Raw genomic sequence first — 12,698 nt, 5'->3', positions numbered from 1 at the left:
ACCCGCCACTCAAAGCGGGACCAATTCCCAGACAGATTTTTGCCCCAGATCCCTAAATGGCCCCCTCAAGGACTGAACTCACAACCTTGGGCTTAATCAATCAGGCCAGTGCGCAAACCACTGAGCTATACTTCGTACAGCAATCAAGTTCAAAACAGGGTGTAAAGAGCGACGACACTAACAATCCCGCAGAGTCAGAAAGGATGCACAGTGTGATTTCTCAGAAACAGAAGTTTCATCTGTGGAGTGATAGGAAGTTTGGTTCCTTTGAAGACAGACAGCAACGTTTCAAACTAGTGCTGGTTGGTATGATTCCTATGGCTGGGTTGTTTACTTGGTGCAAAGACCTGGCCAAAATCACTGACGTTTCAAAACCTGTGGCAAAAACAGGGTGTGATCCCTATAGGGCTGAAGCTGCTAACATGGGCTAGGCTGTCTGTGATTCACTAATGAGGCTGCGGGAGAGGCAATGAATTTTTAACATAGTTAACCAGGCTCCAAAAAGACCTCTAGAATTCTCTTATATGCATGGTGATAATGATAGCAAAATCTGGCTAACACAACATTAGTCAGTGAAAGGAGCAGAGTTTCACTGAAAACAAAAATGCAGAAGACCAGCAAATATATGGGGCTAAATTCTGCGCTAATTTAACACTGTGTGATTCCACTGCAATAAAGAGGTTCTCACAGGGTATAGATCAATGCAGAATTTAGCTCACGAACTGTACGTTCGAACATGTCTTTCTTAATAAGCAATGTGTGATTCTGTTTATTAAGGTGTTTTATATCACATCTAGTCCCTCCCTTGTAGACCACTGTCTCTGGGAGTAGCACTTTATGTCAGTAAATTCCAACCACTGTTGTGAAAAGCTGAATGTTTATACTTAAATTACTAGTAGTCTGCTAGTCTTAGCTTAGTGGTTGTAATCACAACACAGTAACCCTTACCCAGCCAGGGTTGGAAAGTTCCTCCAGAGTGACTCCGCCAGTCCTGACGACTGTACCACCCTGTTTCAGTGCTAACAAGTTTGCCCAGCTGAACATCATAAACACTAATGGGCTAACTCCCAATCCCACTTACTTCTGTTTAACTGAAATGGATTAAAATGTGCAGTGATATAAAGCTACAGTTATGCTAGCTATACCACACTGTGCCATGCACAGACAACTGGAAAATGAGAGGCACCCCATGACCGGTATTCCTCAGCTGTACATATTTTGACCGAAATAATGCCGTTTCTTTCCTCTGACTCCATTTGTCAGTTTGGCAAAAAGACGGTTGAGCAGGGCCTTTGTGATTTTGGAGAGAATCAAGGGAAGAGGGGTAGATGTCGGTGTGGTACCTTTCCTTTTCCTCTCCTGGCCATGGGGCACTTCCTGCAGTACAGTGCTTTGGGGAGCAGTAATGAAGATGAAGCTAGAGGTGGGAATGGAGTTAAAGTGCAGCAGTGGGAGTCAGGAGTCTGGATTCTGTTATCTGTTCTGTAAATCAACCTCCTTGCTCTACTGCAGCGGTTCTCAAACTTTTTGTATGGGCAATCCCGGGGGCTGACAGCTCACAACCCCCACGTAACCATCTTGTGACCCTTTGAGGCTAATAAACCATGACCCCCAATTTGAGAACCCCTACTCTACTGGATGAAAGCAGCACTGAAGGCCTCAACCTTTTTTGATTTTATAATTAATAAGGCATAATACCAACTCTGTGCTCCCCGACAAACAGAGAAGTAACAGCAACACCTACCCATCTCCCTGAACTCCATGTTCACAAGCTCCAGCCAGCAAGCGTCAATCTCATCCAGGTCGTAGCGGATCACTCCCTGTGAGCACGTCCTGTGGACCTCCGAAATCTCAGAGACAGACAGACTGCTTGGGGAAACCTGTGGAGGAGACTCCTCTAGCAGGGGCGTAATCCTAGGAGAAGAAAAGGAGAGCGTAAGAAGGAGCTGCAGTAGGTAAAGAATTTATCATTAGAAACCTGACTACAAACTATTTATCCCTAACGCCCTGATCCTGCCAACACTTATGTATGTGCTTAACTTTAAGCAGTCCCATCACGAGCAGTCCCATTAAAGGCAATGGGGCTACTCACATGCTTAAACTTAAGCATGTGCATAAGTGTTGGCAGAATCAGGGCTCTTACACACATGCCTAAATTTTCAAAAGTGACTAGTGATTTTGGGTGCTTCAGATTTGGAGGCCTGACTTGAGCCATGCAGAAGGCATGAGGCTCAGACAGTGCTGAGCAACCACCCTGTGAAAATCTGGTGTCTCAAGTTGGGCCCTCAAAATTGAGGCTCCCAAATCACAAGTCGTTTATGAAATCTCCATGATTTTTTGGATACTAACAAAAGACATTGAAAAAGATGAAGATCCAGCCTACACACAAACGTCGTACCGCTTTAACGACACCCATCAAGTTAGGGTGAACCCTACCTAGCATGGCCACAGTTATACGGTATAAAAGTCCATATACTGGTATAGCGTATTCCTGCATGAGACGGGGAGTAAGCGCCACTGGCGTAAGCACTTTTATATTGTTATAACTGCAACCACACTAGGGGTTCCACTGGTAGAACTATTTTGATAAAAAGGTAAAAAGTCACCCGTCTAACTGACACAGTTATACTGTAACACAATCTGTGCAGACCAGGCCTAACTTACAGGAGGAAAAATGCTCATGTGCTGACACTAGATGTAGTCTTTGTAAACACCAGGGTCCCTATTCATGTAGCAACGGCTTCACAAATGAGAAGGACAGTGAATGTTCAGCACAAAGGCGAAACCCCGTGTGTTTCACCCCTGACCTCGCAGCAAATCTCAACGTTCAAGTGACCCACATTGCAGACACTCTCGGGACAGAATGCACCTTTGCAACAAAAGCTTGTAGTGTGTGCGCGCCATGGGAAGTGCAATCTCTTTTTCTACCCTTTAATGGACTTATATTCAGTGATGTAGGCAGTGGTTTATCATTGCATCAGGAGCCGCAGTTGCACTCCCCTAAAAGGAACATGTGGTATCGTGGGAGACCCTGAGAGATGCTGGCTATTTCGACAGGATACTAAACCTTCTTGGTTATCTATCAACCCATAAGGATCGTTGCCATAGCAGGTGTTGTTTTTAATTGATATATTCGCATAAGCAGTGATTAATGCAGAAGGATGTGTGCCCTGCATCTTTTTAAGCGCGTCCCAGGAGCTGTAACAGCATGAAAAGGGCATAGATTGACTTCCCCTCCATATACCTTGGCATTGCTTCTAACTGAGAAGCAGATGGTAGACAAGACAGCCCAAACAGAGGTAAAGAAACCACCAGTGAGCAATTACACATCACTAATTTTCATTTCCTTAAAATAAACAGGAATAAAGAACCTCCAGGATAACAACTCAGCTGCTTAAAGCGGTGGGTCAAGGAAGGTGTTTAAAGAGTCAGATGCGCTGCTGCTGTAAAAAAATACTTTGCGCTGCTTGCAATCCGGGTGGGGTGACTGCCTTCAGATGAGAAAGAGAAGGATGTGCCAGGGTAAACAGGACACTGCACCAAAACAAACCATTTGAGCTTAGTTGGGGGGGAGGGTTTTTTTGGATGTCTTTCAAAAGAAAAATAATGTGAAAACAGAAAAATATCCACATTCGACTTTGCTAAGTATTTGGTTTTTAGGTACTGGAGAGGCTATGCTTTTCAAAATGTACAGTAAAGCACTCTCCACAAGCGTGGTGCTTTGCCTAGTGGTTAGAGCAAGGCACTAGGATTCAGGAGGTCTGGGCTGTATTTCTGGTTCTGCTGCTAACTTGCTGCACGAGCTTGGGCATGTCTCTTACCCCCTCTGTCTTTTGTTTCCCAATCAGTAAATAGGGATAACAATGCTTACTTGCTTCATGAGGGGTAAAGGCATCTGAAATTGATCTATGAGCGGAAGGATGGTCTGGTCTGGTGGTTAGGCACTGAGTTGGAACTCTTGAAGCAAGGTGCAGATCCCAGCTTTGCCACAGACTCCTTGGGCAAGTCACTTAGGGTTTGTCTAGACAAACATTTAGTTTGCGGCAAGGTGGGGTGTGAATCTATCCTGCACTAGCTTGCCATGAGCTAACTGTCCACACAGACCCTGCTGACGCTCATTAACAATGTGTTAATGCACTTTGATCTAATCCTCTTTGAAACTGTTGGTGTGCGCCAGCAGGGTCCACAGAGACAGTTAGTGTGCGGCAGGCAAGTGCGGGATAGAGTTACTCCCCAGCTTGCCATAAACTTATTGTTTGTGTAGACAAACCCTTATTCTCTCTGCTTCCCTTTTGTAAAGTAGGAATAATAATCCTTTCCTTCTCTCACCCTTTGCCTTGTCTATTTAGACTTTAAAATGTTTGGGGTAGGAGCTCGCTTTTACAATGTGTATACGGAGCACATAATACAATGGGGATTCAGTCTTGGTTGTGTCCCCTAGGCACCAGCTTAATGCAAGATCAGCCCCCCTGGTCTTCTCCAGCGGATGGTGATCGACAGCGGAAGTGAAAAACGTTACTGCATAGGGTATCTGAACATGAATCCCACGGATTAGCAATAGAGTCCAATGCACACTCTTGGCCGAGACAGCATGAATATTTGTAAATGAGTTTTAAAACTTGTATAAAGATTGAAGTACCTCGAAGCAGAGCCCTACAGTCAGGGGTTTATTTGTTCAGGTCCAGGACTGCACACTGAAAGAATGAAGATAAACTGAGCTTATAGTCAAAGCACAGGTGAAACCATGTGTCTGTTGTTTGTGTTTGCTGGGCTACTCAACCCGAGGGAGTAAATTTGAGCTTGGGGGATACTCACAAGGAGTTTGGAACTTAGCGAGGAGTTTTCCAAACTTCCTCTATGTTGCTATAACCACTGAAAGTGCACAAAGATCCCAAGTTTTATCTAGAAACTAGGCAGAGAGATTTAGGCCCAGTTCAGTAAGATCATTAAGTAAATTCACTCTGCGTACCTGGCTTTGTGGCTGTCAGGCTTTCTGAGACTGAAACCGGATTCCAGCCACAGCATGCAAGCCAGCTGTGCAGTGGACTCACCTGGGTGCTTAGAATGCTGCTGGTTAAGCATTCATAGCAACCATTGAAAATGCTGCAGTCATCTGGGAACTTTCCTTTTCTCAACAGCACTTTCCTTTCCAAGAAAGCCTGCCAACTGAGGACTGGGGTCCTGCCTTCTTGTGCCCGCTACACTTTCCGGAGTCCAGCTCTGTGAATGCCTTATTGTACCATTATGCTCCCTAAATCCTGGCCTTAGGATGCAGAAAACTGTTAAACAAGCATCTTACCAAACAACAACAGTTTGCAGCTCTGTAGAGCCTTTCATCTAGGGAGCCCCAAGTGTTTTACAACCATGGATGAACAGAGCCTCACAATATCCCCAGTTTACAGATCATGGAACAGACTGATCGGTCCAAACTTGTCCACACAATGAGACAGTGGAAGACCTGTGAATAGAATTCAGGAGTCCTGATTCCCAATGCCTGCTTTAACCTCTAGTCCACACTACTCTAAATTTAGTCTACCTTCCCTCTCTCTTTTTAATGATGCCCCCAATCACCTAGTTCTGCACAGGAAAGCTGCCCACCCTGTGATGCCATTACTTGCCCGACATATCCCTGCACACAGCTATGTCCAGGAAGGACTTAACAGCCATTCCAGACATTCCTTTTCTCCCAGAAATCACTCTCCCTCACTTTAGTCTGAGCAGAACTTATCGCAGACTTGTGCAGAGCCCCGAACTTGCAAAATTTTTATTTGCAAGTTTGATCATGAAATGATTTGAATTAGCACAAATGTGCATGGGACTCGGGTTAGCGCTCTCCTTATTCCTCCAGCCCAGCTCGGGCAGGTCTGCGTTACACTGGAACCTACTAGGCATGCTACCAAGTCTGACGCTGCCTCTGGCACAAGAAAAACCACACAGTGCACTGAGCTGTGTTAGGCTCTCTACAACAAGGCTTTTCCTTAACGCTAAAAGGGGGGTGGCCCCATCAATCTTTCATTTATTTTTACTGCTACCTTAAGGTAATCCTTTAGTCAGCCCTAGGCAATATGACAATGATACAAGAGAGAGCAGCTGTCAGTTCTTTGGGACACTCAATCATTGAATGAGTTTTTCCCACACAGCCTGAGAGAGTTTGCTGGCTTACCTCCCTCTGCCACCCTGTCCTACAGCCTTAGGAGCCGCCCATACAACAAGCAGTTCTCCTGCACCTCAGGAGCTTCCACACCAGTCTCAATAGATGTAAACACGGAGCTGCTGATTTTGTTTTATAAAGCAACTCCTGAGTTCCAAGCCTCCCTCTCCTGCTGTCTCTGTGGCCTCAGGCACTTTCTGCCCACGTTTCCCCTTCTGCTAAATTGGCTTCATAATATTACTGACTTCAGGAGTAATAAACATGACATCACATGCAATTTTTAATGGCGTATCTTATTCTTTTCAAAAACAGATGATTGTTATCCATAAGAATTCATCTGTTCTTCACACACTCCATTCTTGCCTCTTTTACCCTGCATTCAGCAGAATCCCAGATTTCAAGAGAGCCATCAGGAATGACCAATACGAAAGCTTTGGGCCTAGGTCTCTGTGGGAACAATCTATCTTTCGAGGAATTAAATACTTTCCTCTCACACCATGAAGGATTAAGCCATTTTTTCTCTTCATGTGGTGCTTTTATTTCTTTCTGTCTTGCGAGCATTACTACACATCTGTTGGCAGCAACCTCCCACATGTTTTGATTCCGAAGTCAAAGAAATAACCCTACCTCCAGCTAAATCTGTCTGCATCAATCTCCTCACATTGGTCCCTGTGCTATCAGAGGGTGTTTTCCCCCTCAGAGCTCACTGAAGGGATCACTGAGAATAATCACGTGGACGAAGTGCCACTTCAGGAAAGAAATAGCCAGCCTGGATTTTTATATATACTGCTCTGTACAGAGCTGGGAAATCTAATGTGAAAAAGCACAAGTGAAAAGTAGGCTACTCCAGCCTCCGCTGAGATGTGGTAAGCCAAGCTATGACAGCTATTACAGTCATTTACTTTGAGGGCTATCAGATGGGGACGAGAAGCCAATGAAACTCTTGTTATTCTTAGACTGTGAAGCTAGAAGCAGAAGAATGTGGTTGTTAAGGATAATGCTGCTTTTTCAAGGAGCTCAGGAATCCTGCCTCTCTCTCAGTGAGGTACTGTTTCCATAATAATGAGCCGATGCTGACCTACCCCAGCCAGAAAGGAGAGGCTCTGTGCCTAGGTAGTCAAGTATCAGGGGGTAGCTGTGTTAGTCTGTATCCACAAAAACAACAATCTGTTAGTCTTTAAGGTGCCACCGGACTCCTTGTTGTTTTTGTGCCTAGGTAGGTTAGCAGCTTACACAGATGGACAGGCAGACACGGGGCTTTAAGCCTGATAGGGCTCTCTGCACATTCCCAATCACACACACCCTACCCCACCAGCCACAGTACCACCAACAGGCAGGGGCGGCTCCAGGCACCAGTGCACCAAGCGCGTGCCTGGGGCGGCAAGCCACGGAGGGCGGCCTGCCGGTCGCTGTGAGGGCGGCAGTCAGGCTGCCTTCAGCGGCATGCCTGCAGGAGGTCCGCCGGTCCAGTGGCTTCGGCGGTAATTCGGCGGCAGGTACGCCGAAGGCACGGGACTGTTGGACCACCCGCAAGCATGCCACCGAATCCGCATTACCAGCAGACCTCCCGCAGGCATGCCGCAGAAGGCTGCCTCACTGCCGTGCTTGGGGCGGCAAAATACATAGAGCCATGCCTGCCAACAGGCCAGGAAGTGTGTGTGGGGGGGTGTAATCAAAGGAGGTGATGGCGCCATGCCTATCTTATTTTGTATAGGGGGTCCTCTGCAAAAACAAGGCCATCCCTTAGTTTTGTACAATGATCATTTGTGATCAAATGCTCATCCCTCCCACACAGTGCTCAGTAAGGAGTGTGTGCAGTTCAACAACTGCCCTGGCAAGTCGCGTAAGTGCACCCCAGGGATCCAAGACTATCTCGCAGAAGGCACTGAACTGACAAGTCTTTTCTGGAGCTTTGCCATGCAGCAATATTCGATCAACTGTAATTGTGGGTGAGCAATCTGAGTTCAAACTGGATGATATGGGATGATACATTAAAATCCCCAATTAGGAAATACCGACAGCCAGATACCAATCTCTTTTACACTGAGTGACCCCTTTTGCCCTGCAATACAGGAGATCAGGATCTGCCTGCAAGTCCTCGTTCTACATTTTGAAGCTGTTCCTCCCTTGTCGAGAATTAAAGGGTGGAGCTCTTTTTTCACCCTCTGAGTGAATGTGAGGTTAATACTTTGTCTTAGGTGAGATGAGTTGGAAACATCAGCTCAGCCACCAGACACTGAGCTCCCACTTCCCAAACACAGTGTCCCAGAATTGCCCATCACATGAGAAAGCCTCTTCTCAAGTCTATTATCTACCAGGCCTCAGAGATGTCAAGGTAGCCCCACTCTCTGCCAGTGGAGGAAGGCTACGGGTTCAGTGCTTCCACTCTCTAGACACACTGAGTAGTACCCTACTCCACAAGCAGTCCCACTGAACTGACACAAGCCCTACATAGGAATGTACATTACAGCTACATACTCCTGAGAAACCTCAGGATGAACTGTTTCATAATATGATGGGCTACCACACAGAGACTCACTGGAATTCCTCCTTGCCCACCCTCCCACACAAATGGAGATTGTCTTGGGGAGGCATTGCGATTCAGGGCCCAGTCTAATTCACAGAAAAGTTAATGGAAAGGCTCCTACAGACTTTGATGGGTCTTGGACTGAGTTCTTGAGCATCTGACTGGAAACATTAACGGTCAGAAGATGGGCTACATCTTGCATTGGTTTAAATCAGCATAGGCCGATTTCCACCAGCAATGCATCCTGCCCTGCATCTCAATATACCTCAGCTACTGCAGTGAGTTAGTCCGGTGTTCCTGGAGTCACTAAGATCAAAATCTGAGCCTGAGCCTCTTTGAAGCTATAGAATCACGTTGTAAAAGGGTCATTTCACTTCTTCATCCTTCCCAGCTAGATAAACTGTGCTCAGCTCTCCCCTAAATACAGCAGAATTCTTTTTACTTCAGTGAAGTTAACTCTTGAATTACATCAATGTAAACGAGAAGAGAATCAGGCCCGTGGAGTATTATAGTGTTGACTGGGGGCCAGATTCTGACTGTGATTGTAACGCCGCTAGCATCAGAGAGAGTTACTTCTCATTTACAGCAGGGCAAAAAATATCAGATTTTGCTCCTGGATAAGACAAGCCGAGGTCCTGTCTGCTCTGTGTAGACGTTCAAGCTCCCAGAACATCATTTGTAAGAGCAGGGATGTCCTGACCAAATGCGATTACACTGCTGTGTAATGTGCTGTGAGCAAGCTGTCTACTACCCTGATGGCACAGGAATCCTTGTAGATGATACTGCAGAAGGTGGCTGCCCTCCTGTATGTATATAATGAGTGGGGCACTTTGGGATGCTTTGGAATGAAAGGAATCACATATCACACTTATGGATTGGTTCTGGACACTGTGTAATAAGAACCAGGATGAAGAGAAGCGAAGCGAAGCTGCCTCATCTGCCATTAACTTCCTGGATGGGAAATGAGCAGGCACTCGCTGTCAATTCTCCCGCATTCTTCAGCAACTTTATAGCATCACGTGTCACACTTGCCATGAGCATGACAACAGTGTCACACATAATGACATGCAATCACAGGAAGAGCTAGAACTGAAAAGCAAAGCACGGTGCCAGCTCTGACAGCTCTCTGTAAACTCAGGAGCTGAAGCTTGCAGCAATATTTGCACAGATCACATTTCCTCCTTGAAATATCCCATCATGACACAAATGTCAATATACAAACATGCTGCAAGGAAACAAACAAGCACAAAGCAACAAACTTTACTGTATTACAGCCTTCAAAAAAACGGCTGTGGCTGGGATATTTCGGATCATGCCAAACCTGAGGGCCTGATTCTCCCCTCACTTACACCGCTGTGAACTGGGAATAGCTTCAAAGTCAGAGAGTTACATTGGTGTAAATAAGAGGACAATCAAACCTGCTATCTGTGCTTACAACTGATTTTAAAATGGGGCTGTCAAAGAATTTATCACAGCAGATGCACACTTCTTAGACATGTTCCCTGCACTGCTCATAAAGGAGGGCACAGCTGTAGGGGTGGGGTTGATGGAACAAGTGACCAGCATGGCCATCTCCACTCTGTATGCCAGTTCACTGACAGTGAAGAGTTAACATGGGCAGACAGGGATTCTCTCTCAGAGGGTGTGAGTGGAGGAAGGGGGCAGTGAAACAGGAAATGACAAACTGCTTTATATTAAAGATGGGCTGGAGCTGAGAAGTCTTAGAGATAAATTCTGTACTTACTACACTCAGTACAACACTACTGAAGCCCATAACTGGCTTCCACCTATCTTAGGTAATATGTCCTCTGTTACCATAGTATGTGAGCGCCTCATAGCCCTTAATGTATTTACCCTCACTGCACCCCTGTGCTATTATCCCCATGATACAGATGAGTCATAGAGAGACGAAATGACTTGCCCAAGTCACACAGAAAGTCTGTGGCAGAGCAAGGAACTGAACCTAGGTCTCTCAAGTCCCAGGCTAGTGTCCTAACCACTGCCTGCTCATTAGCCACACTGGCCACTGTCCTCAGAACACCACACTTCAGCTGCAGGAGCAAAAGATGAGAATACGTGGCTCAGCGAACAGAGCAACAGCATGAAAATCAGGACACCTGGGTTCTTTGTCTTGTCTACTGACTTACTGCATCACCTTGTGCAAGCCACCTAATCTCTCTGTGCCTTGGTTTCCCCATCTGTGAACTGAGAATACAGACCTGTAAGCCCCTATGTAAAGCGCTTTGAGAGTTATGGATGAGGAGTGCTATACAATTGCAAAGTATTATTATGTGCTACAGGAGCAAAATGCAAGCTAAGTTCCAAGAAAGATCCAAAGGGTGACTTCAAGGAGCAATGCACTAGGAAATACAACCACTGTCAGTCAGCCGGTGAAAGATGCCTCTGTAATAACCTGGGGATAGCACCTCCAGATGTCTGGCCAGGATTTTGGAAACTAAACAAAGACTCGCCCTCAGAGATTCCCTCCCAGGTTTTACACGGAGCCCAGTGCAATCTAGGATAGGGCTTTGGATCTCAAGTAAATTCTGTATGAGTATTCATGCAATGCAGGCATAAGCAATAAAACTTAGACTTATGAAAATCACTAGCAAGTGTCAGTGCTTTGAGTTAAGGAGCACCCAGTCACCTGGAACATAGGAGTCACCTGGAACATAGGAGTCACCAATGCATCTTGCTCGGGACCAGCCAGAACTGACATTAACTTATCCACTAACCTAGCTTTCTGGTTACAATGCGAAGCAGCAAGTCTATAGTAAGTCACCAGGAAAGCTCAGCACAGTGGCTCTTAAAGGAAAGCCTAATGCTCTTTTGGAAAAAATATCCAACTGCAATGAATATTTCTGTTTCACCGGTGCAAAGAGATGATTGAACAGATACAAGGAACTACACTGCACAATCAGACTGTAAGCCTTTATTAATCCTAGTTATGTAACGTGCTTACTGAACAGCCAGCTGCAACAGGTGATACTTTGAAACATGTCCAGTTGGTGATGCGCAAAATGTTGATCTTTGAACCTCAGCAGAACGAAGAGTTTATTTTTAGCCCGGCATAAAAATGCAAAGATTAATGTTCTGCGTGAATATCAAAGGGATAGCATACCTAGGCAATTTACTGTATTGACAGTCATTAGAACTTACTAAGTCTGATAGAGATGCAAGTGCAGACTGATGGTGGCTGGGGGATCCTTTATGCATTATCAGTAAATATGATACTGCCCTGTTAATGGAGCACTGATATGCATAGGTCCCGTATATCATTATCCCTCTGCAGAAAGGAATTTAAAATACAACATTGCTGAACCCAATGTTGATAAACTGGAAAGAAGTAAAGGCTTGTCTACATTACCCACTGGATCGACGGGCAGTGATCAATCCAGCAGGAGGTGATTTATCGTGTCTAGTTTAGATGTGATAAATCGACCACCGAGCGCTCTCCCGTCGACTCTGGTACTCCACCAGGGCGGGAGGCGCAGGCGGAGTCGATGGGAGAGCGTCAGCTGTCGACTTACCACAGTGAAGACACCGCGGTAAGTAGATCTAAGTACGTCGACTTCAGCTATGCTATTCATGTAGCTGAAGTTGCGTAACTTAGATCGATTCCCCCCCTCACCCTAGTGTAGATCAGGCCTAAACCTTCACCCAGTCTTCCAATCATCTGGCTAACGCTGGTAATTGCTGTGTTAGCTATATACTGAGAACCTGAAAATGCAAGACTGTATTTAATTCATGGCTTTGAGATCCCCAGAATACCAAAGGTGCGGACTGAAGTCTATAGTTGCTAATGCCACTATCCATAGTAGAGCCCTAAATTAAGGTTTCTCCAACATTTCAACATAAACATTACAGTTAATTTTCTTAATTTCAAAATGAACTGGATTTTATGGAACAGCCACTGTCTGCTTGCTCCTTACATGCTAACTGATTATTAAAAACATATTTATTAAAATGGAAAGATGTAACCGATACAGTGCATGATGCATTGTTATTGATCCTCAATAA

General features: G+C 45.5%; 1 protein-coding gene across 8 annotated transcripts in view; it reads right to left on the bottom strand.

The window, feature by feature from the left end:
- Nucleotides 1-12,698, bottom strand: part of JADE2 (jade family PHD finger 2) — a 226,500-nt gene that overhangs the window by 62,459 nt on the left and 151,343 nt on the right. For all 8 annotated transcript variants that reach the window (XR_002888552.3, XR_010589898.1, XM_065555006.1 and 5 more), the window contains one exon: nt 1,745-1,914. Coding sequence is in view for 6 of the 8 variants with exons in the window: in XM_065555006.1 (XP_065411078.1) it covers nt 1,745-1,914 (170 nt within the window). In the remaining 2 variants the exon portion in view is untranslated. The remainder of the gene's footprint in view (nt 1-1,744; nt 1,915-12,698) is intronic.

The sequence above is a fragment of the Chrysemys picta genome, chromosome 8 (assembly GCF_011386835.1).
Source record: "Chrysemys picta bellii isolate R12L10 chromosome 8, ASM1138683v2, whole genome shotgun sequence".
Lineage (NCBI taxonomy): Eukaryota > Metazoa > Chordata > Testudines > Emydidae > Chrysemys > Chrysemys picta.
This window is presented reverse-complemented; position numbering and strand designations above follow the sequence as displayed.